A 24964-nucleotide genomic window follows, 5' to 3' on the forward strand; every position below is an offset into this window, starting at 1 on the left:
GAACCTTCATGTACAAGTTTTCATGTGGATTTATGCTTTTATGTCCCTGGAGGAGACACGTAGGAGTGGAGTTCCTAAGCCACACAGGAATTCCATATGTTTCACATTTTGAGGAGCTGCCAAACTGTTTTCCAAAGCAGCTGCACCATTTCACAGTCCCACTAGTAATGTGTTAGCGTTCCAATTTCTCCACAGTCTTGCTAATAATAGTTACTCTCTCTTTTTTAATCATAATTATCCTATAGGAAGAGAAGTGGTATCTCCTTGTGGTTTTGATGTGCATTTTTCTAATGACTAATGATGTTGAGCATCTTTTCAAGTCCTTACTGGCCATTTGTGTACAGAGGCAGAAGGGATAATTGAAAAATATGGTGAATATTGAAATTAAAAAATTTATTGTGATAAAAGACACATCAACATTAATTCTCCTCAAGATTATCGCCCCCCTCCCAACCCCAAATAAACTATCCCGTCATTCTTGACACTTTCTGAAATAGTTCTTTTCTGTGTGTGTATTTAATTGTGTTGTTGTGGCTGCCACAATGTCCTGAACTGATCTAAAACACTTACTTATCAGGGCCATTTGACATTAAGAAAAAGCCAGATGCTGCACGGTGCCAGATCTCATGAAGAAGACGGGTGAGGTCACACTGTCACATTTTTATCATCTTGCTTTTTTGTTGGATGGCGCTTGCCAGCAGCATTCACTATATTTTTGATCACATCTTGTAAAGACACTCATGAAAGAGGACCTCCAGAACTGCTCCAAGACATGGTAAGGTAATGGGATGAGTGTGCTGGAAGTGAGGGGGAGAACTTTGAGGGGGACGGATGTCTTTTGCTGTTACGAATTTAAATATCCACTGTATGCTTGATCATCTGTCTATTGAATTCCTTTCTCATTTTAAAGCTGAGTTGTCTTTTTTTTAAAATTTTATTTAAAAAGAAAAAGAGAAAAAATAAAACAAAACAAAGTGGTGTAAGGGTACAAGTAATACAGAACTACAAAAAAAAAAACAGTAAGAAATCACCAGTTAATAGATTACACATTATCATCTTAGAGATAGCTGCTCAAGTAACAGTATCAAAGCATACAAAGTGAACATTCAAACAGAGAGTGTCTTTTTTTTTGGATATTGGGAAATTCATGATCTCACTTGCGCTGCTGAGCTAAACCTCCAGCCCTATGTTTGTCTTTTTATTATTTAGTTGTAGGAATTCTTTATTCTGGATGCAAGTCCTTTATCAGACACAAAACTTGCAAATATTTTCTGTCTGTCTGCCATTTGTCTTTTTATTTTTCAAAGATAATGTAGCATAAGTTGTAAATTTGATATAGTTCAGTTTGCTTTTTCTTATTTTACTTGTGTTTTGACAGGTATAAAAAATCATTGTTTAATTCAAGGTGAGGAAGACATTCTTATTTTTCCCTCAGTGTTTTGTATGTTAGCTCTTAAATTTCAATCCATCATCCATTTTTAGTCAACTTTGGTGTTTGATACACAGTAGTGATCCAAACTGATTGTGTATGGACATTATGTATTGTCTATTATGTATTATGTATTGGACATTATGTATGGACATCGGATTGTACTGGTCTAATATGTCAAAAAACAAAAAGCAAAACAAACAATAACAACAAAAATAAAACAAAACCCTCCCCCCAAATCACTTTTTTCCCCATTAAATGAACTAGGCACCTTTGTTGGAAATCAACTGACCATAAATATCGAGGTTTGTTTCTGGACTCTTGCTTCTATTCCATTGATTTATATGTTTCTCTTTATGTTAGCATCACATTGTCTTAATTACTTTAGATTTGTAATAGGGTTTTGAAATTGGGAAATATGAGTCCCCCAACCTAGTGCCTTTTCAAGTTTGTTCTGGCTAATAGGGGCCCCTTTGCAATTCCACTGGGGCCTTACTTCAGTGACTCCACTGACTATGTAGATCAATTTGGGGAGCATTATTCTCTAACAACACTGAATATTCTAATCCATGAACATGGGCTATATTTCCATTTATTTACATCTTGTTTAATTTCTTTCAGCAATATTTTATAGATCTCAGTGTATGATACAGTTTGCATGTTGAGAATCACTGAAAGGTTTGTGTGTAAAGACTTTGTCCCCAGGGTGGCACTACTGCAAGGTGCTATGGGCCTTTAGGAGGTCAGGCCTTATGGGGGGTCCTTACGTCTTTCGGGGGACAGGCATCAAAAGGGACTGGGGGACCTGGCCCATCTTCTCTCTGCTTCCTAACTCAAGCTGTGACTGCTTGTTCTGACACATACTTTCACTGTGTTGTGCCACAGTCACCCAAAGTCCAAGCCACTAGGACCCCCAATATTGAACTTGAATCCCTGGAATCATGAGCTGCAGTAAACTTCTCCTGATAAGTAGCTTGTGGCAGGTACTGCATAACAGGGACAGAATGCTAATACAGTACGCAGGTCTTGTGCTTCTTCTGTTAAATTCATTCATAAGGGTTTTATTATTTTGATGATGTAGTAAATGGGAATTGTCTTGTTAATTTCATTTGTGGAATGATCATTGCTGGTGTATAGATGCACAAGAGATTATTATGTGGTTTTGCTTTTTACTCTATTGCCATGTTGCACTACACGAATGGACTTTCAGATCTTAAGTAAATCTTGTATTCCTCGGATAAATCATACTTCCTCACAGTGGTGGCTTCTTCTTTTTCTTTTTTTCATCTCCCCACTTCTTCCTTTCCTTTTCCTTCTTTTTTCTTTGAGATAGTCTTTCACTTAGGTTGGTGACACATTTACTATGTTGCCCAGATTGACTCTGAATTTGTGAGTCTCCCAAGTGCTGGGATTGTAGCACAACATCGTATCTGCCTCAGACATGGTGTTTACTTCTTTATAAATGTTGCTAGATTCAATCTACTAGTATTATTTTGGATTTTTGCATCCATATTCATCAGAGACCACTCTAGTTTCTTTCCCCGTGATATCACTGTCTGGCTTTGATAACAAGTCATATTAGCTCATGGGATGAGTCGGGCAGTATTCTTTTCCCTTCAAATTTTGGGAAGAGAATTAATATTATAAGTTAATATAATCAAATTAATATTATCATTTCTCTCATTCAGAATTTATAAGTAAAGACATTGGAGTATAGGCTTCTCTTTATGAGTTATTATTATTATTTCTAAGGGCTTACTCTCTTTCCTTGTCATAGGTCAGTTCATATTTTCTGTTTTTCTTGAGCCAGTTTTAGAAGTTTGTGTCATCCTAGGAATTGGTCCACTTTAGCCAAGCCATCTAATTTATCCACAATAATTCCATCTAATAATTTTTTTAATCCTTTTTGTCTCTGTAAAGGTCAATTTTTTTTTTTTTAAATCAGTACCAGGGATCAAACTCATGACCCCACGCTTGCAAGGCAGGCGCTTATGCCGCTGAGCTAAATCCCAGCCCTGTAAAGGTCAATTATGATGTCCACTCTTTCATTTCTCCTTCGAGTAATTTAAGTTTTCCTCCTTTTTTCCAGTCAGCCTAGCTAAAAGCTTCTCAATTTCATTGATATTTCAGAGAACTGATTTTTCTCTCTATGTTAAACCTTTGCACTGAGCTATACCCATAGTCCTTTTCATTTTTATTTTCAGACAAGGTCTTGCCAAGTCACGAAGTTGCCCAGGCTCCCAAAGTGTTGGCATTATAGTGTGTGCCGCTATGCCTGGCTAAGAACTAACTTTTGATTTCACTGACTTCCTCTGTCACTGTGATACTTTCAAACTTACTGAAGTTTTTGTTTTGTTTTGTTTTGTTTTGTTTTTGAGACAGGGTCTTGCTGTGTAGTTCAGACTGGCCTCAAAATCACAGTGATTCTCCTGCCTCGGCCTCCCAAGTGCTGGGATTACAGGCATGCACCACCACACCCAGTTTGAGGTTTGCGTTATGGCCTAGAATATTACTTTTTTCTGGAAGATGTTTCATGTTGTGGGTGAAAATATGTATAATTCTGCTGCTATCAAATGGAATGTCCTCCAGATTTCTGTGAGTACTACTTTGTTTACAATGCTGTTCAAGTTTCCTGTTTCCTGATCTTCTGTATAGTTGTTCTATCCATTATTGGAAAATAAGGCAATAAAGTCTCTAACTAGTATTGCTGAGTTGTATATTCTCTCTCCAGTTCTTCTACCCTTTGCTGCATGTACTTGGGATTCTGTTAGGTGACATAAAATTATAATTATTGTATTTTCCTGGAAGCCTGTCCCTTTTATTACTATGAAATGTTCTTCTTTACTTCTAGTAATATTTTTGTATTAAAGTTTACTTTGTCTGCTATTGGTATAACCATTCCAGCTCCTTCTGATTGTTGTTAGGTTGGTGTATATCTTTCTGTCCTTTTACTTTCAATCTCTTTATATCCTTGAATCTAGAATGTGTGTATTACAGACAGTATACAGGTGATCTTGCTTTTTAAAGCCCAACTTGATAACCCATCACTTTTAATTGTTTTATTCATATATATGTACTTTTTTGGTACCAGGAATTGAACTCAGGACCTCATGCTTGCCAGGCTGGTGCTGTACCACTGAGCTAAATCCCTGGCCCAAAGAATATATAATTTTTTATCTTTTTCCTTTTTTTTTTTTTTTTATCGGTACCGGGGATCGAACTCACGACTGCCTGCTTACAAGGCAGGCGCTTATGCCGCTGAGCTAAACCTCCAGCCCCAGAATATATAATTTTTTATACATTTCTCCTATTGCAGGATATTTTTCTTCCCAGTTTTCACCTGAATATTTAGAAAAATGGAAACAACTGCATTATTCAACAGTAGGCATTCCTGATCTTTTTGCACTATAGGGTGCTTAGCATGGATTTGAAGAGCACATGGTATCTGGGTGTAACAGTGCAGACCTATAATCCCAGCACTCTGGGTTACTGAGGCAGAAACATGGCAGTTTGGAGCCCAGCTTGGGCAACTTAATGACTTAGCGAGATCCTGTTTCAAAACATAAAAAAAGAATGGAGGATGTAGCTCAGTGCAAAAGCCTTGGGTATAATCCCTGATAACTCCCTGGTAGCCGCCACACATGGCTTGCTCAGTGCTGCAGGCACCGGAGGGAACTGAGAGTGAGGTGCTAAGAATTTGTGCTTTGAAGGTCAGCAAGAGCAGCCTGGGAAGCTTGGTTTCCTGCCCTCCACGGACCAGGTCACCTGTATGTGGTACTCAGTGCTGCAGAAATGTTCCCTCCCAGCCACGGCAGCAAAGCAGCCACTCTGGTAACCATCAGCAAAGCAGGAAATGACTAGGCAATATCTGTTTTCCAAAGCAGAGACGAAAAGGGCCTCCTACCTCAGAGCAAGGCAACCACAGACCCTCAGCCTTACAGAGCTGAGAGCACTCTGTGCAGCGTGGCTATAGTGCCCCTGTGGGCCGGGAGGTCCCCGGGAGAGGATAGGTGCTGTGCTGGGCATGGAGGTAGTAGAGGTGTTTCTTGCACAGTTCTTGCCTGTGAGGTGCTCAAGGTTTAGTGCTAGGTGTTTGCCATCTATACAAACAGCTGCCGTATGACATGCAAGAGGCAGTCCAGACTCACAGAAGGGGTGGCAGTGGAACTGCCAGCAGAACAGGAGGTGCTACCCTGTGCCAAAACTGCTTCTGACTCTAGAAATCCGATCACAGCCACCCTGAGAGGCACTGTGATTGTCCCTGCTCTGTAGCCAAGGAAACGCAGATCCAGAGAGCCTAACAACTCGCTGCAGGTCGCGTGGTGAGTGTGAACTGGGATTCATGCTTAGAACGCTCATGCCAAGGTTTTCCTGAGATTTCTCATCTCGGGGAAAGGGGGGCCTCTGGAGCAGAAGTCTGCTGGGCAACAGGGCCCAGCTGCCCCCATGGGGAGCCATGAAGAGTGAGAATAGTCCTGCATCTGGTGCCCAGCAGGGCTCTGCTGCAGACCTTTGCTGGTGGCTGAGAGAGGCTTGAAATCAGACAAGTTGCTGTCTCTAGCAGGGCTGCACACGCATATGTCATGGCCAGGTCTCCCTACTGTGTGATCACTAGAGAAATCACCCCGCTGCATCAGGGGACCTTAGGCAGGAGGTTCGATGGTGGAGTTAGAAACACTGTCATGTATGGGAGGGACAGATAACCCATGCATTCCCTGGTGGAATTTGCTACTGCAGTGACAGTGGTAAAAGACACAGCTATGTGCAGTATCTTGGGTGGGCCTCAGGAGCATGAAGCTGAGAAAAAGGAAGTCACTTAAGGCATAGAACAGGAAACCGGGCCGGGGATTCAGCTCAGCAGTCTGCCTGGCAAGCAAGGCTGGGCGTGGTGGTGCACACCTGTTATCCTGGCACTCTGGGAGGCTGAGGCAGGAGGCTGGCACACTGGAGCCCAGCCTGGGCAACTGAGTGACTTAGTAAGGGTGACTCAAAAAAGACTGAGGGTATAGTTCAGTGCAGAGGGCCTACATTCAATCCCTAGTATTATAACAAAGCAAAACAAAACATCCCAAACAAAAAGCCATATGCAGCAAAACTCTGCTATCCAGGATATACAGAAAAACAGCACTGGGAAGCAAGGGCCATGTCTGATCAGAGTGGAAGCTCACCTTGGGGACGATGGCCACACAGATGGGACTTGGGAGGGCACAGGGGGTGTTGTGATGCTGCTCTAGCTGGGGTGAGGGTGGCCATGTTGCTGTTCCCTGCCACATGGATGTGTGTTTACGATGTGTGAAATGCTTATGGACAATGGGTAGTGAGGCTGCCCTCCAAATAGAACGAAGTGCCTTGGACCCAATTTCGAGTGATTTTTCTCTTCCAAACTCTATAACTCAGCTGGACTCAGTGCCATCACTGGGGATAACTCAGTGGTGTGTGTTAAGCTCCAGTGATTTCTTTGAAAGCAATTTGCCCAGAAACGCAGTCTTACAAGCAAAAGCTGTGGATTCCATCAGCCCGCTGGGCTGTATGGCTCATCTCTAACCTCAGTCTGAGCCGTGCAGACTGTGGCAGCCTTGACCTAACCTGGGCAGGGTTTGGCTTCCAGGCCAAGTCGACTCCTTGGTCCTTGGGCTTCTCTATAAACAGCCCCAAAGCAAATTCAGGCTCCAAGGCCAAGCTCTGTGGGCACTGCTTTGGTGCCTGTCTTTTCTGGGAAGCACAAGTCACAGGGTCCTGCCCTCCCATGCCCAAATTCCACAACAGTCACTGGGCATCCTGCCCTCATTCACTTGAGACATCTGTCATGTGCCCCCTCTGGCTGTTGTATTTCAACATCTTGGTCTTGATCGGTTATCACCACTGGCTCCATGGCCTCATTGTAACCATGCCCCTGGCTCCTTGGGAGTTTCTCTGATCATACACCAAACTGGAGCTCAAATTACAGCCTATTCTCTGCCCCTCCTTCCTTGACACCCCACACTGAGTCTCATGGAACCCTACTTTCCTTTTTTATTTTGTAATGTAAAAGAGGTGACACATGGACAGTACCTGGCATGTGGTAGGTGCTCAATAAACAGGAGCTGAGAAGTGTCCCCGAGCTCTGACACCCACTCTTCCAGGCTGGATCCTGTTCTCCCTTGTGCCAGTCTCCTGCTAGATCTGCAGCCGATGGCTGGGACCTGAAAAGAGAAAGACTATCAGATCTGGAACAGGGGTGGAAGATGGAGATAAGGGGAAAGTCATGGATCAAAGGGTAGGTGCTTTGCTATGGAAGAAAGGCCAGGGCATAAAATGCTGAGGTGCATGTCTTCCTGCAGCTGACAATGACAGGTGTACCACATCAGCACCTGGTGTGGAAGGAGGGCTCCTGCCCTCCAGTGGTATGGACATCCAGGAAGGTCACTGACCACAGATTCCAAGGCCTCTTGGGTAGAGACTTGGGTGCTCTTGGAGTAACTCCCAGCCACCACATAAGTTCTCTGCAAGGCCTGACCATAGCACCTGCAGAGCTGAGCTGCTCTTGGCAGCTACAAACTCATCAAACTGAAGGTGGAATGCAGGGTCCTGACCTGGCAGAGCCGGCTTCATTGGAATCACATCTCCAGCCTCTAGTTCACCGTGGGCCTGGGCAGGAACACGCCATGGTGCACACACACTGTAATTTCCCAAAGGTGGCATTGCTCACAGTGGCTGACAAGGCCATTGTTAATGCCCAGCTTACCTGCTCCAGTGCCCAGCTGGGCCTCTAAGCTTTTCAGGGCAGGATGAGTTCTCCTGGGAAAAGAGGCCAGGGAGACAGACAGGGGCCTCCCAGCCTGGCAAGGTAAGGCAGGAGATGCCTTCCACTAGCCCTGACAGCTGTCCCAGCTCACAGAGGGCCTGGGCAGCTGCTCAGGACTCCTCTGTGCTGCAGTAACAGGGATTCGACACTGCTGTGTAATCAAGAACTTGCTGGTCTTGGCTTCGAGCATTAATCATAGGTGACACCAGGTCTCCCAGGGATGACAAAGGCTGCTCCTGCTGGTGTCATGCAGGTGGGGGGAGCTGTCAGAGGCCCTTGGCTGGAGAGGTGCAGGGATGCATCTCTAGAGGACACTTTCTCCTTGGTCTCCTCACGACCTCCCTGTGCTGAGGCTGGGACAGGAGCCACCAGGCTGCCTCAGTTGGAGACCAGGACTGGGGAGGATCTGAGAGCCCCTGCCCCAGGGAAGGTCTGCGGACTCCCAGGATGGTGAGTGAATGCGGGAGAAAACAGAATCTTCTGCATTTTTTTTTAAAAAAAGGAATGTGTTTTTTTTTTTAATCAAACATCAAGAGAAGCTTCTTATTTATTTTTAAATTTTAAGAAAGGTTTTAATTGCAAGAAAGGGAAAACAGGTCTGCACAGCTGCCCTTTGCCATTCTCCCTGTCATGTCAGCATGGATTGGGGAAACCAAGGCACAGCCAATCGTGAAGCTGGACTTTATGCTCCTGGTTTTAGAACTCTGATTACAGACATGAGAACTTGGCCCTAAAGCCAAGGAAAACTTCGAGAATTTATTTTGGTAAATCAATCTTTTGACTGCTTGAGATGCCCACTTACATTCAGTGAACAGAATCAGCAGCCCTGATGCTTATACACAATCTGCTGTGTGCCAGGAACACTATTTGGCATAATTCAAAACTCCTGAGGATTCCCCGAGGAAGATGGTGTCATAGTTACTATCATTATCGTACAGCCAAGAAAGTGAAACCAGGAGAAGTTCAAGGACACAGCATAAAAGTGGGATTTGGACCCAAGGTTTTCTGAGTTCCCTTAATCACTATGTACAAATGCTAGACTTGTTTATCAAAAAAAAAATTTACTTTCCAAAAGGTGAGGGCCAGAAAGTGTGTGTATAAAAGCTACCTATGGTGTCACTTCAGTATATAAGTGTGAGACAGAACTAAAACCAGGTTCCCAGATGGCAGGTGTGAGCTAGTTCATGGGGAAGCATGTGACCGGTGGAATGCACCTGCTCTGTTCTTTCTTTCTTTCTTTCTTTCTTTCTTTCTTTCTCTCTCTCTCTCTCTCTCTCTCTCTCTCTCTCTCTCTCTCTCTCTCTCTCCCCCTCTCTCTCTCTCTCTGAACTGGGGGTTGAACCCAAGGCCTTCACACTGAGCTACATCCCATCCCTTCTTAAAGTTTTGTTTTTGTTTTTAATTTTGAGACAGTGTCTTCTTAAGTCATTAAGTTGCTATGTTGGGCTCAAACTTGTGATCCTCCTGCATCAGCTGAGTGCTGATGTTCCTTGAGTGCTGAGGTTACAAATATAATCCACGCCCAGTTATACACTGTGTTTTGTTGCATCCTCCTTAAGAATAAACAAACAGCCAAGGATCACTTGATGCTTGAGGGAATCTCCACAAGAAAGTAGAGACTGAGAGGTAAACGTACATAAGGAAATTCCAGGAAGGACACAATGCACTGAATAAGAGAGGCAGAGAAAAGACTAAATAGTTAAGAGTTTGAGAGTCAACCATAAACAATAGTAGGATGCTGTGAAGAAATGAGGAACAAAGAACAAGGACTAAGAAGGAGCTCTTGGCAATTAAAAATAAGGCAGATGGGGGCTGGGGATTTAGCTCAGCAGCATAAGCACCTGCCTTGCAAGCAGGCAGTCGTGAGTTTGATCCCCGGTACCGATAAAAAGGAAAAAGACAGAAAAAAAAAAAAAAAGGCAGAAGAAATTTTAAGCCAATAGGCTTGGAAGATGAAACTGAAGGAATTTCTGAAAAAGAGTTAAAGAGAAGGAAGATGAGAAAGGGAAGGGGAGAGAGAGGTCAATTTAAAATTTCTAGTATCTGGTAAATGAAACAAATTCCAGAGCTACCTTACAGAGACGAGGGAAATGATGTGAAAGAGAAATGATGTTGGAGATTGCCTTACAAGCTTACTTTACTTTTTAAAGTATGCTTGACTCATACTTTAATTTAGTAAAATGAAACAACAACAGAAACAACAAAACATACGCCAGTGACTGGCAATACGGGCAGTGCATTTAGGGATGAAGATCAATAGGTGCCTCTATTTTCCGCACATCTCATGTTCTACCTTTTGTAATGTGGTGAGACAGCTTACTGTTGTGTAAACAGAAAGTGCGGATTGTGTGCCCAGCACTTCTTGGATGCAGCCTCACTTGTTCGTCACAGGAACTAAATTAGGTTGCTTTAATTATTTCCATTTTATGGATGAAGCAGCGGGATCAAAGAGTTGCATAACCAAGCGAGATTTCATAGCCACTGGCAGAAGAGCCGAGTCCAACTCAGCCTTCTCAGATCCTGCATCATCTGATTTTCAACTAGAAATCTAAGAGCTAACACTTATTAAGCATAACCTCTCATCTAACCAATGAGATTCCTTGCTCCTCAGTTCCAGATATTTTTCTTTATTACTTTAATCCCTTGTTTTGCTGGAACACATCCTCCAGTAGCTGTCTCTGTAAAGGTACATGGTAGTTCCTATATGCTATGCACTCTTCTATGTAGATAATCAATGGTATGAATTATCTCATTTAATATGTACAACAACCCTATCAGGTAATTATTTCTGCTCTCTTCATTTTTCAGAAAAGGAAACCAGTATTCTGAAAGATCCAACAACTGTCTGATCTCTGTATCCCCAGTAGAATTTAGCATGGAGCCTTGCTCTTAGTAGATCTTCAACATATATTTATTGGATAAATGAAAAAAATCTAACCTTGAATAAAATAAATAATGAGATTTCTATTGCTTCAAATCCAGAAAGCTGCAAGTCCTTTGGAAATGAGCTGCTTTATGGGAACAGATATCTTTTTCTTCTCTCTTAGAGGTGCCCAGCATGGAAGCTTTGCAACCAGAAGGGAATCAGAAGTCAGTTAGATAAAGGCATCTCTGGTTAATTGATTTGCCTGGGTGATTGGAATGAGCATCTTGAGATGCAGGGTTTAATTATTCCAACAAAACTCCACCTAATTGAAAGAACTTCTGGGGGGTGGGGGAATGGGAAATATTGTTTGGAAGGATGGCTTACTGCCTGTGAGAAAAGACTGGCGAGCTTACAGCCCTGAGGTGTAGCCTTACGGAAGAGGATCAGGCCATCCCTTCCCCTCCACTCCCACCCTTCTAATCCCCTTCATGCTTACAAAAAGGGCACTTACAAAAGCAGCTGGAAAATTCACCCTGCAAGACTTTCTTTTGTATTCCAGTTAACTCGTTAACCTCTATCCACCTCAGCTCATTCAACCGAAATATTGACAAGAAATATTGATTTCCCATCAATTAGCAGCAATCACTAGAGCTTCACCAATAAAGCAGCAATTATCATCTTAAATTTACAGTGGAGAGGCAGATCCTCCCAGCCTAATATCCATTCTCTCTTACTTATTATCAGATCCCCAGTTTTGCTTGTAGCATTAACTGAGTCCCCCTTAAAAACTGCATTCCTGGGGCTGGGGATTTAGCTCAGTGGCATAAGTACCTGTCTTGCAAGCAGGTGGTCGTGAGTTCGATCCCCGGTACCGATGAAAAAAAACAAAACTGTATTCCTTGTCTCCCTTGCAGCTAGAAGTAGCTGAATGGCACAATTCTGCCTAAGTGGTAAGTTCTAGGTGAGAAATCAAGGAAGCCTCCTTAAAGGGAAGCGAGGAAGAACCTTTTCCTTTTCCTTGTCTTTCTACCTAGAATGTGAGTATGATCCTTGGAAGCAAGAAAACTGCTCTTTGACCATGAAAACAAGGCTATATTCTAGAGATGACTGAATAGGATGCTATAAGAACCTTGGGTCATGGGTGACACAGCTGGAAACCTTTGCGTTCTTGGTCCATGAGAAGAATAACATCACTAGTAGTTATGAAATCTTACTTTGTTTCTATTACTTGCCAGAGAATAAAATCCTTACAGATATAGGTGATACATAAAACCCAGGCCTTCTAAGTCATTCTAGTTCCAGCCAGACTTTTAAGCCTTTAAGTCTGAGCAAATGCCTTAGCTATTTGTTCTTGTTCCTTTTATCTAGTTACAAAACCAGGGTGGCTAAGAGTTAGCAAAGACCAAGGACTATGCCTGTGTAAATTACTGTGGAGGAGACACAAATGAGGTGCCACTGTGGAACCAGCAAGTCAAAGAGGACACAGAGGTTCCCTGGGTGCAGCCTCTACTGTCACCGGGGTACAAATGCTTCTTAGTGGGCTGTACCACCTACTCTCAGGTAAGCACAGCAAAGGAGCAGTGGTTTCTGTGGATACAAACATCTCTTTTAGGACAGGAAGAAGCACTTACAGGAAGTAAGGAAGGGAGAGTGTGGTGAGTCACTGATTCCAGAGACCCAGGCCGAGCATCACTCCAATATGTCCATCTCCCCAGGCCCTGCAGCATGTCCTGACTTGCTCTGTGGGAGTTTTATTTCTATACCAAGACATCTGATTTTGGAAGAACACATACTTCTTGCTTTACAGAAAGATACTGTGTCCCCCACCCCTAGCTCTCATTTTTCTAACAGTACTGCAGGAAAGCTTTTGAAAAAAAGCACAATTAGGAATGACAGATTTAAATTGTTCTGAAATGCAGATTGGTTTAGTGCACTGGCTCTTTATGAGCATTTGCCCTGTCTGGATTCTAGAGCTGTGCATGCAGCAGATGGACAGCGTGGTGGTCATTCTGAGCTATGGCTGGGCCATCCTGCCAAATCCAAATCATAGAATGCGGTCACCTTCTTGGAGTCTTATCAGCTTTGATAATAAGGAAATACAGTCCTGTTGTTCCCTTTGATGCCTGGTCAGCACACTGCCTTTGCCCTGGAGGCTAGTAGCTATTGAGACCACCTGCTCATTTCAATTCAAGATGCCTCCATGTTTTCAAAGGCAGACTCTCTGCTTTCCTGGTAGAGCACATGTGTTCATGTCTTGGCCATTGTCTTATGATTGGGATCAGGAGTCAGCTGGGGAGCCTGCTGACATTCTGAGTTCCTCAGGCTGGCCTCATGGGGAACTATGTTATTTGGGCTGCTGTGGGTCTTCAATAAATGTCTTCTGACTCAAGTGCTCTCATGCTCTGAGGACGGGTGACAAAAACATCCCATTGCTGCAGAATCACACTTAGCTCAGAAGGAAGTGATAGGTCCAGGTTAGCCACTCTGGGGTCTCGTCGGCTGCTCCAGGAAAGTGACAATGCTTTCCTCAAGACTTCTGCTCTCTTTTGCCACTCAAAGCCCTTGGGAGGAGGCCTTGTGTGTCTCCCTAGCACACTTTGGCATACTTCTTATTGTGAGCCAAGAACACACAAGTTCCCTTCTAAATCCAGCCTGGCGACTCTATGCAAAAGCAACCCAGACACAGAGCATATTTTTGTGTGCAAGGAGGGAGGAAATGCTGAGTTGCTTTATGATCTGGAGAATCAGGGAGGTGGTGTGACAGCAGCAGAATCAAGATATGAGAAAGTCCCTGCTCCACTCTGGAGTGTGAAGCAGCATAATCCTGCTCCTGGGAGCCCGTGGGGCCAGCCGTGAATGTGTAGGGAAGGCCCAGTGGCCCTAAGAACCTTCTCAGTGAAAAGGTTGGGTCCTCCTCGAGTTGCATAAAAAAGGTCATCAGCATCATCAAACAAGAGCCCCACCCAGAGAGCAGCCAAAATGAGAAGCAAGAGGATTCTAAATCTTCTTTCTTGTCTTCTTCCTCTCCCACTTGGCTGGCACCAGAGTCCCAAGGGAGGCTGGGACAAGGTTCAAATGGCAGAGTGGGCTGTCCTGGACACCTTTGGATGTCAACCCAAGGAGCGTCTACCAAGTCTGTCACGAGGACAACCGGGGTGGACCCAGGGCAAGGAATGAGGGGAGCCCTACTGCTCAATCATTCATTCACTCACTTGATTCAACCAGCATTACTAAACGCAGAAGGCCGAAAAATGAGGAGGGAAAAGAAAAACTTCATGATAAGTTTCAAGGGAAAAAACAAGACAAGGATGAGTGAGACTAAGACACAAGTGACCAACACACAAGTGTACAGAGCCAAGCGAAGGAGGCAGGAGATACAGCCAAAGGACAAGGTAGGAAATGGACTCACAGGGGAGGAAAGAGGCTGGATGGTGACTGGGGCCAGAGACAGGAGGGAGAGAGAGAGGAGGCAGCCAGGACTGCGGCCCAGTCTGGGGATACAGTATTAATCAGCGCTAGAGACTGCACCAAGTGCTTCATGCATTGTTGCATACTAGGCAAGTACTCACCACTGGGCTGCACTCCCAGCCCCTGCCCCATATTTAAAGATGTGCAACGCTCAGACAATGCAAGTCAGAGATGTGGGTCATGAATCACTGTGAGATTCTGCTGGACTCCAGGCTACCACCTGCAGCCTAGATGAGGCTGTCTCCCCAGGTATGGCTGCCCCAGCCAGAGACCGATCATGGGCTTCCTTTGAGGCCTTGGCACCTGCAGCATACAGACCAGGTGTGACTCTTTCTGCATTTATGAGACGCATCAAAAATAGACTTGGACTTGATGTGGCAATTGATTTAAAATGCACTTTTAGTCAGCGGGCATTTTATGAAACATGCTGGGAGCAGGTAAATGCAGTAATGCTTCTAAATTTCTGTGCATTTGAAAAGAACTCTGCCAACTTTTTCCATCAACTGGACTAGTAGCTGGAAACGTACAGGGCTTGGGTTTTCTTATACTGGAGCAGTAGTGGCTTGGGCCTCTGGCTTTCTACTACTCCTATTTTTTGTCCAAGGATCTATGGACCCATGAGGTCGGGAGATGCTCCTCAACCACACAGGAGCCTGCCAAGAAGGACGCTGGAGGCCTGGCATGCATGGAGCTCCCAACTCTTCTTTCTCAAAGCCTTTAGGTCTGACCAACACGAGGTGCAGGAGGCGGTGCTCCTGTGCTGTATTCAGGTCTCAGACTTCTTAGTTGTACCTTGTGTTGTTCGGAGATCAGGGTCAAATGTGCACTTCCTCAGGCTTTGACAGGCAGATTTCCAGGTTGCGTAATTAAAGGAGGTGGATTTCAGGGGCTACTATGGCAGAGGCCTTGTCCTATGAGCTGCTGTCTCTGGAGCTTTCTTCTGTTGTTGATTGAGAGTCTGGAGGTTGGGGTTCCACGAGAAGGACCTTAACACATAATAGAGAAGCAGTCCCTGCCCTCATGAGCTTTAAAGTTGGAAATACTTATTGGCACAAAGTGACATAGTTCCTCCAAACAAGGTAAGAGGTTTTGGGGGTAGGGTGGAGGGAAGCCACTGAAATTCTACCGTTGCCAAACAAAAATGAGGTCAAAGCTGAGGAAGTTTTGCATAAAGAGGTAAGGCTGATAGCTCCCCTCCGTGTTCCAGTGGAAAGGAAACGGCTGTGAAGAAACCCCTGCATCTGAACTCTGGCTCTGCCATTTGCAACTGTGTGGCTTAACCTCTCTGAGCCCCTTCTGATTGGTCATAAAACAGCGTGAGTGGTATTGATCTCTTAAGGGTCCCACAGCACACGAGGTGGGCATTTGATCAGTGTCACTTAGGTCCTATCCCTCACAAGCCAGCTTCAAACCCAAGACACAAACAAGTCCCTACCTAGGTGTTCTATAACTCTGCACCCCCATAGAATTTAGGGAAATCCCTAAAACATACTGATCCTTTTGCTTGGGCTTCTGATGTGAAACTCCCCTACCTGTCAGAGGTAACATCTTTTAAATCTCTTATTTCCTTATATACCCTGTGGCTTAGCAAGCATTTTACAGAAGCGGGTAATTAATATTTATGACGTGATTGATTTCCAATGGCTAAGTACTGGCTTTCTTTTCTTTGTCATGGTTTCCTCTGTTTGGCTGATAAGACCTCGCTGTTCCTGTGTGTGACAAGGGCTGCAGCCACAGCAGCTGCCAACCAGCTCCTCTGCCCTTTACTCACTTAGGGGTTTTGCTGTGCCTGCAGTTCAGAGTCCAGTGCTAAATCCATCCTGCAGTCCCAATCGGTCACCAGCTATAATGAGAGACATTCTCCCATTTCTGACCTGCAGGGACAGTCATTGTGGCACCAACCATCTTTCCTGAGGAGTTGCAGGCAAGCCAGCGGGTCCTGCACTCCATGAGACCAGTGGCCCAGGGGCTGATTCTGCAACATTGCATCCATGTCACCACCTTGGCCACGGGACCTTCTACATCTTCAAGGAAAGCAGCCAGACTCTCCATGGGGGTGTCCTAGGTTTGATTCTGTTTGTGGGATTCTAATTTTTGAAAACTGATAATCTGACAGCAGACAGAACTTGTGGTTTTGGCTCTCTACTGCGGAATGAGATAAGAAGGTCATGGTAGCATCCACAGTGGGTGAGCTTTGGGACAGCAATGTCCTGGACGGCCCCGTACAGTGCCAATACACAACAGAGGTGAGGCTGGGGTCAATGGCATCTAAGAAGACAGCTCTGCCTTTTCTGTCCTGCACGCTCATGCCTGAGCCATCTGTCCCTGGATCCCAGGCCGGGCTTCCCAGGAAGGGCAAGAATGAGCAACACACTGGCTAAGGGGAATCTCGGGATGCAATGGTGAAGTTTAGTGTTGACTGACAGGAGGTTGGGATGAGGGCCTCAGAATTCAACACCCCTGCTTACTCTGGAAAGAGCCGATGGACAATTCAAAAGAGCAATGACCACTACCTCTCAACCCCAGGATTGGTGGACCCAGAGGTTCCATTCAGTGTCCTTCCCCTGCCTCTGATGTGTTTGGTGGCAACATTTCTAGAAGAATCAAGCTGAATTCCTAGGTAGGGCTCTTATTACTGCTGTTACCCTAACAATGAGCATTTCTGTTGGGACTTGGTAGGCACAGAGGCAACATTCAATCTGCTTTGAGTTTTTCCAGGCTGGGAAACTCTGCCAAGCAGATGACAAGGGAGCGTGTTAGTTAAAATGCATTAATTGAGCAGCCACTATGTTGGGAGCAAAATAGGTTTGTACAGCCAATTAAATGTTAGGCTACGAGAAGGAGAGAGGGATGGAGTGAAAGGGGGACTCAGAAAGGGTATCTTTACTTGTAATTAACCACAAAATAAACAGCTCTGTCATGGAAGGGGGCCCCACACTTCAATTAGCTCTGTGCTCTGCTGTCCCCTATTAGTTCAGATAATCGAGGGTTGGCTGTAATTAATTCATAGAATGTGCTCAGGAGCAGAGCCAAATGGCAGCTTGGAAGGCTGGCAGAGCTGTGCATTTCCCCACGTGCTTCCTGCAAGGATCTGCTCCAGCTCAGCCTTCCTGAACAAGAGAGGGTTGACCCCGGCATGAGCAGAGAGAGGGGGCAGATGTCAACACAGGCTGCTTCTGTGGCAGGTGGTAACCATGGGTTCTCTCACCTTCTTCTACCCAATCACTGCCCAGTCCTTGGGAAACTAAACCCTGGAGCGCAGTGACATTTGAAATAAAAACATCTTATTCAAACAATGGAATATTACTCAGCCATAAAAATGGTGTCTAACACATGGACGAACCTTGAAAACATGATGCTGAGTGAAAGAAGCCAGTCCCCAAATGCCACATATTATGTGACTGTTTATATGATGTGTTGAGAATAGACAAATCTATAAAGGTGGAAAATAGGTTAGTACAGCTGGCCCTCTGCACCCATGTGCTCCCCGAGTTTAAATATTCACCATATATTTTGATTGTACCTCACACAGTTTCCTGAGTGCAGACAAATTGGGCCCAGGCTGAAAACCCACAGCAAACAGCCTGGTTAGAAGTATTATCATCTTTGGCAAAGACACAAAAGAATTGGGACTTGGAAAGGGGGTGCAGGAGCTGTGGGGAAGCTAGGTTTGGACCCCAGGTGATGGCCCATGGTGTGTACTATGTAGGACCTGGTGGCTTTTCAAAGGTGAGGGGTCTGGAGAGTATATTTTGGGAATCTCAGGAGTGATTGTTTTGGGCAAGAACGAAGCATGATGGGACCAGAGTCAGGTGGGAAAAAGGGAGGGGGTGGGTTTGGGGACAGGGACACGGGGCTTGTGATGGAGAAAAGGGAACAAGAACTCAGGGTTTTATTTAGCAACCACAGGTGCAGAGCTGAGAAAAGGAAAGAGAAATGAAAAGCAATACAGAGAGAGGAGAGCTGGGGGGTGGCGGGGGCGAGCGGTGAGACGGCAGGTCCGTGGGGGGACCACGGCTATCTCAAGTCGCTTCCCTCCTCCCAAGAGCTCCTGAAACCACGAGCCGCTTGTATGTGAACTTGAGTAATTTCCTGTAGTCTGGTTCATCTGTTTTAAAGCCATCGGTGATCTCGAAACTTCAAAATACTGAGACTCACACTTTCCACCTAGCTGGGTGTATTAAGAGGGGTCAGGAGCTGAGTGCCACAAAACATCTCAAAACACACCCATTTTCCTTCCCAGGCAGACTCCAGCCGAGAGTGCAGGTCAGTTTTTGGCCTCCTCTTTTCTCCCAGTTCTCTTCTCTGTCTTTCCCCCCGCCCCTCCCCCTCTCTGATCTACAGTGTAAAATCATCTTTAAAGGAATTTGTTAGGTTGGAGGTTTGCTTGTGGGCGTTTCTTTTCACTTTCTCTACTAAAACACGAGGCCAGCAAACACGAGACCACGTCTTTCCGATGCCTTCTGCTTCCTACACCACAACTGTGATGCAAATAACATTACGAGCGCTCCGAATGCAGCAGGGAGAGAATTCAGGACTCTTTACACCCAGACACCGTCTCTGCCTTCTTGCCATGCAGGTGAACAACAATAAATCAGGTGCCAACCAGCAAGCCTTTTATGGGTGTGCTAATGACACAATCACCAGTAATGAAATGAGGCACCCGTCAAAATTGCACCCAGAAACTGTCAATCAGCATTACTGGACACTGGGCTGTTGGGACCGTGTCTCCTTGGTGGTGGAGTGGGGAACTTGGCTGCTGTATCATCATCTCTCCCTTCTCAGCTGTGTGCTGGGAGCTCTAGATGAGTCGATTTAGGAAGCCAGGCTTGAAGGTTACACCAGCGAGTGCAGGCTGGGGCTCCACCTGGCAGGTGGTGACAGCTCGGATCAACCTAAAATTTCTGCATCGAGGGATGTTAGTGGCTGCGTGACTTTGCATCAGTGTGGATGTATTATTCCTTTCTCATTTTACGGGCAGCCTCTCAGACCTGGCTGACTTTTTCAAACCAGCAAAGTCAGTCTAATGCCACAAAAGAAGGCTGTGCACTCTCAGGAGCAAAAGATCTCTAGGGACTGCCAAGGCCTCTCTAGGCCACAGGCCTGAGGGTTTCTTGAACATTTCACCAGGAATCAAGAAACCTCTGAGCCTACAAGAGACTCCCATGGGAAAGCAAACTGTCCTTTTGGGGCCCTGGGCTTCCTGCCTCCGCGGGAAGATGCTCACCCCAACATGCCTGGCTTGTGCATCCTATTTCTCACCCCATTATGCTTATGGGCAGGGGTGGGTTTGGGGATAGAGCAATGCTAGATCTTGTTGAGAAACAGGCTCATTTCTTTGCATGAGAAGAAGGCACTGGTGCTGCTGTTGGGAGCAGTGATCCTTCCCAGAGCTAGAGGGGGCCTGGCTGCAGGGTCGCGCTTCCGGCATAGGCTTCTAGAATTCAATGCTGCACCCACTTCCTCTCCCCACGGCACATAGGTCTTTCCACTAGATGCACCCTGTGCACAGAGCTTGCTCCTCCTTGATGCTGGCACTGACTTCAGGGAGGAGCAAAAAGGCCTCTGCTGTGATGCGAGGCTGGGCGGAGGTGTCCTCACTGCATGGGTCAAGGCTTCTGCAGGGAATCCTTTGCAGCTGGGTTCCAGTTCTGCCCAGACCACACAGGGATGGGAGGTAAATCAAGGGCCCCAGTGCTAGCTCCTGAGATTGCACATCTTGTTTGGGAAATTAAGGAATGAGAAGGGACACGTTTGAAGTCATTGAGCTCCTGAGCGTAGACAATAGCAAAGGAAGCAGGTTGGGAGAGAGGGAGCCACAGCAGCCTTTACAATGTAGGAAGCAGCTACAGCGGCACTGCACAGGCAGGGACCAGATGGAAAATGTACTCAGGTTTTTGAGCCAGCTCCATCCTAGCCTTGTCTCCGTGTTTCTCGCAAATTCCTTCTCTGCTGCTTGTGGTCTGTGAGGCCCCAAAAAACGCTGAGACTGACGTTGCAGCAGTCTCCCCCGGAAGCCCATATGGGCCCCGAACTTGGAGACTGCAGCTATTTTTAGTAGAGGGAGGCAGGGCTGGGTGGGCTGCACACTTCCTCTTTATTTCCCTGAGCCGAGTCTGTGGGTGACTTCAACCCCATGGAGGAGGAGGCTGGAGACCACAGGGGGCCATGCTCTGCATGGGTGCTGCAGAGAACCAAATCGCATCTGCCACAGGGGGAAGGAGGGCTTCGAGGAGCGAGCAGGTGCTCCTGCCTTTGAACTCCATCGAGGAGGAAGTGCAGGCCCAGAACATTCTGGGGAAGAGGTTCTGCATGCACACATCCTGCTCTGTCTTCTTTCTCCACTCTTCTGTGTGACTTGGTGGGCGCAGTGCCCAAAGCACCCTGGACTCCATCACCAGCACCACTGAACATCTTTGGGCCACAGTCCTCTGACAACCAGAGTTTGTCTGCATCCTCCCCAGCAGCTTGCCCCTTGCAGGCTGCCTGTCTCCCTCCCTGGGGGACCCTGGAGTGTAGATGGTGGGAGGGACAGGGGGTTAGAATCACTATAAGGGAATGGGGCAGCGAGGGTGTGGGGAGGGTGGACGTGGGGACAAGCAGAAGTCCCCTGGTCAGCATCCTGTGCGGGTGAATGCCAGTCCCTTCCTCTTCTTCAGCACTGTCACTGTCTCCCCATTCCCTGATGACCCCACATGAATTTCTCACCCTACTGTCCACATCCCCATATGACAGAGTCACATGTGCCTTGAGAGTCTGATGCCTCTCTGTTTCAAGCCTGTCACTTCCTGTTCTTTTGTTTTCCCCAAATCTGTGGTATGATCCACAAGCTGCATGGCCACAAGGATACAGTTCACAGCATATGAGAAGAAGACACCCATGTCACTGAGACCACAGGGGAGTCACAGAGCAGCCACCCTCTGGAGGGTTTTTCCTGCCCCTTCCATCCCACCTGTCACTCTCAGATGCAACCACGCCTGTGGCCTTGATCAATCTTGCTGTTTCTTGGACTTTAAGAAGACAGGACAGTGTGCTCCTTGCTCCTCAGGTCTGGCTTTTTTGCTCTGAACTTTAGGAGCATCAGCTGGGCTGTGTGTCAGCCACTTGCTCCTTTTGTTACTCAGCAGTATCCCACTGGTGTGTGTGCTATAGTCTGCTGTCTACCAGATGGACATTTGCCTTGTTTCCTGTTTGACTGGACATTGTTGTACAAGTCTGAGGGACCATACGTTGCTGTTTCTTTGGGAAGATGCCTTAGAGCAGGACATGACTCAAGCAGTGGATGTCTGCTCACCATTATAGCATTTCACTTCCTCTTAGCACTGGACTAGAGACTCAGCTCCTTGCTAAATTTGCCACCACTTGGAGTATCAGATTCATCTTTAGCTCTCTACTCAGGGAGGATGAGGATACAGACAGGAAGGACCTTTTCCTAGAGCCGTGGGAGGAAGCATGGTCCTTCTGACATCTTGATTTTAGAGACTTGACTTCCATGCTCTGAGACAATATCTTTGTGTTGTTTTGAGCTATTTGGTTTGAGGTGACTTGTTACATCAGCCCTGGGAAACTCATGCATTTCCCCCTCCTCCATCTGTCTCTGCCAAGTCAAACTGCTACATAACTACACAGCCCTCCCTTACCAGTGCCACCACCTTCTCCATGAAGCTTTCCCTGATTACCCTTGTGTGCCCCTGTCCATGGGCACCTCCAGACAGGATCCACAGTGGCAGAGAGCAGGGCTCTGCTCAGCTGAGTGACCTCAGGAAGATGTTCCTCTCTGAGACAGTCTGGGGCAGGCAGGAAACAGATGTTGTTTAAGCTGGGTTTGGGGGTTGCTTAATAAAGGGTGGCTTATGGCACTGTGGATAAGGAGCTGACAGGGCTCTGTGCAGCCAGAAGTGTGAGACATCTGGAAGCTTGAGGGGCTGAGGGGCCAGAGGGTAATTTGTCAGGGTTCATCATTCATAGAGGGCAGCCTCAGGTGCCTGGGGCTGGGGCACCTGCAGGCTCTGAGTGGGACAGAAGGAGCCCCTGCTGTGTGTTGATGGAGTTGGAGCTGCCTTCTTGTGAGCTGCTCTGCATGGTGGTGGACACTGCGGGGGAGAGAGGATGCTGTTGGCTGAAAGGGGACTCCCTAGGAGAATTGAGGGGGAAGGGAGCACAGCAAGAAGCTAAAGGTCATGGTCACAGCAAAGGATAATGAACTTTAGAGTTGGGAGGGTCTCAGGAGCCATCACATCCACCAGTCCCCATTTCACATCTGAAGGGATGGAAATACAATGGGTAACCCCCCTTTACCCAGGTCTCCTCCCACTGTCTTCTCATGGAATATACCACATATCCTCACGTTGCAGAGGAGGGTGTGGACTGGGGGGACTCAGGCCCAGGACCCCCACAGGGAGTTAGGATGGAAGCAGGGATGGATCTTGTTGGTTTGCTGCTATTTCTGTCATCTGCGTTTTTCTTTTCCTCCCCTGGAGAGCTGGTCCCCTGAAGACCAGAGAGGACAGCATGGGTGCCATCAGAAAGCTTAAACAGCTGAGGAAGCAGCCTCATTATGGGGCTGCAGGCTTTGGGGAGGGAATGTTCAGCCTTGTTCCAAGATTCCCCTTCCCAGTCTGGCATGCTGACCACTCCCCGTGGCAGTGCCATGAAGTCTCGACACCTTTTCTCCAGAAGAGGAAGAGATGCCCAGGGTACTCATCCAGCGAGCACCAGAGGGATGCTCGCGACCCGACAGGGGGCTGAGTCTCTCACAGCAGCCACGGGGAAGAGGGATACTAGAGGCCACAGGAAAGGCCACCTCCGAGACCCCTGGGAGAAAGCAGCAGTGAGTGAGTCACACAGGAGAAGGAAGTGGCTTCCGGGGGCTTCTGGCACACACCCGGGGGCATGAGTCTGAGCCTGTGGGTGAGAAGTGAGTTCTCTACTGCAGCAAAAATAAAATAAGAATGCCAGCTGGCTGTACAACACAGCAGCCCCACAGAAGCTCGGGGACCCTAAGATGGACACCCTGACTTCAGCTAGGTGCTTCTGTGTCTGAACCAGAAGCCCCAGCCCTCCCAGACCTCGGGGGCTAGCGGGAGCTCTTTTCCCAATGCTTTTCCCAGAGTGGGCCCCAAAGCCATTCAAGACCTGGCCTGTCTGGTGACTGGGGACTCGGCCTTGTCCTGGTTCTGCTTGTTTTATTTGTAACTGCCTTGAAACTGTGGCGCAGGCCCTCGACTGCTGACTCAGCCGCAGGAGCCCACACTCATAAACTCCTACTTCAGAAAGGTCCAATGATTTTATTTTCTGATCATAAATATGAAATTTAATTAGCAGCTTGCTGCTAATGAAGTCGCCATGGAAGCCAGCCTGGAGACACACAGCGTCCCATAAAACACAATCCACCACCCTGTTAACTCTTCCTTCCCCCGCCTGGCCTTCACCGGGCAAGACCACATGTTGTAGTGGCCTGGGGACAGTAGAGGAAGGACAAGGAGCAGCTGCTGGCCCAGGCGGGGACTGCGGTGGGTTCTAACTCAGGAGCCCCCTCCGCAGGTCTCCAGGAGGTTCCTGGGCACCATAGCCACTGACTCAGCACTATCGATTTTGTGAGTTAACTTGACCAGGCAAATGGGTGTGCAGAGGGCTGGTAAAACATGCCGCTGTGTCTGGGAGGCTGTTTCTGATGGAGTTTGGTATTTGAGTCAGTGGACTGGGTAAAGAAGATCCGTCCCTCCCAGTGTGGACGGAGTCATCCAATCTGTTGAGGGCTGGGTAGCAAAGAAAGGCAGATGAAGGGTGACTCTTGTCTCCTGCCCTTGGACATCCATCAGTGCTCCTTGTCCTCAGCTCTCTGCACTCCAGGTCTTCCACACCCTTGGTTTGAAGTCTTTGAACTTGGACTATGTCACACCAGTGGCTTTTCTGACTCTCCAGTTGGAGGCGCACTTTGTGGGACTCCTCCCTGTCCTAATTGCATGGACCAATTCCCACAGTAAATCCCCTTTTATCTGTGTCTTTATAGATCCTGTTGGTTCTGTTTTTCAGACTAATATACTCTGCCCTGATCTGTGCACAGTTTCTGTCCTCCCTCTAAAACCCTTCTGATGGAGCATTGTCCATGGCAGGCAGGAGGGACCCAGAACAATGCACAATCTCTGCAGAGAGAGGAAAAACAGCACGGAAAAACAGCGGAGCTTAGAAAGAGCTCAGCTACGCAGCTTGATGCTAGACGTGAGTAGGTGAACAAACAGCTTGGTCCACTCTGGCCTGCTGTGGATAGAAGGATGGAGAGCCGCTGGGTGAGGGCCATGCGCAGCCCTCCTGTTGGCAATTTTCAGATCTTTCCATTGGCAAACCCAGGATTGGAAGGGCTGTGCCCACCCTCCTTTGCACTTCATGAAACACACAAGACTCCGGACCCTGCCTG

At 46.9% G+C, this 24964-nt stretch overlaps 1 protein-coding gene across 6 annotated transcripts in view; it reads right to left on the bottom strand.

The window, feature by feature from the left end:
- The window catches only part of Card11 (caspase recruitment domain family member 11), a 109125-nt gene that overhangs the window by 31302 nt on the left and 52859 nt on the right, over positions 1-24964 (bottom strand). For all 6 annotated transcript variants that reach the window (XM_063234096.1, XM_013152786.3, XM_063234095.1 and 3 more), the window contains one exon: positions 7481-7611. In XM_063234096.1, the coding sequence (XP_063090166.1) occupies positions 7481-7487 (7 nt within the window). In that variant the 5' untranslated portion in view covers positions 7488-7611. The remainder of the gene's footprint in view (positions 1-7480; positions 7612-24964) is intronic.

Source organism: Cavia porcellus, unplaced genomic scaffold, assembly GCF_034190915.1.
Source record: "Cavia porcellus strain 051 isolate PalLab524CR breed Dunkin Hartley unplaced genomic scaffold, mCavPor4.1 scaffold_23, whole genome shotgun sequence".
Taxonomy (NCBI): Eukaryota; Metazoa; Chordata; class Mammalia; order Rodentia; family Caviidae; genus Cavia; species Cavia porcellus.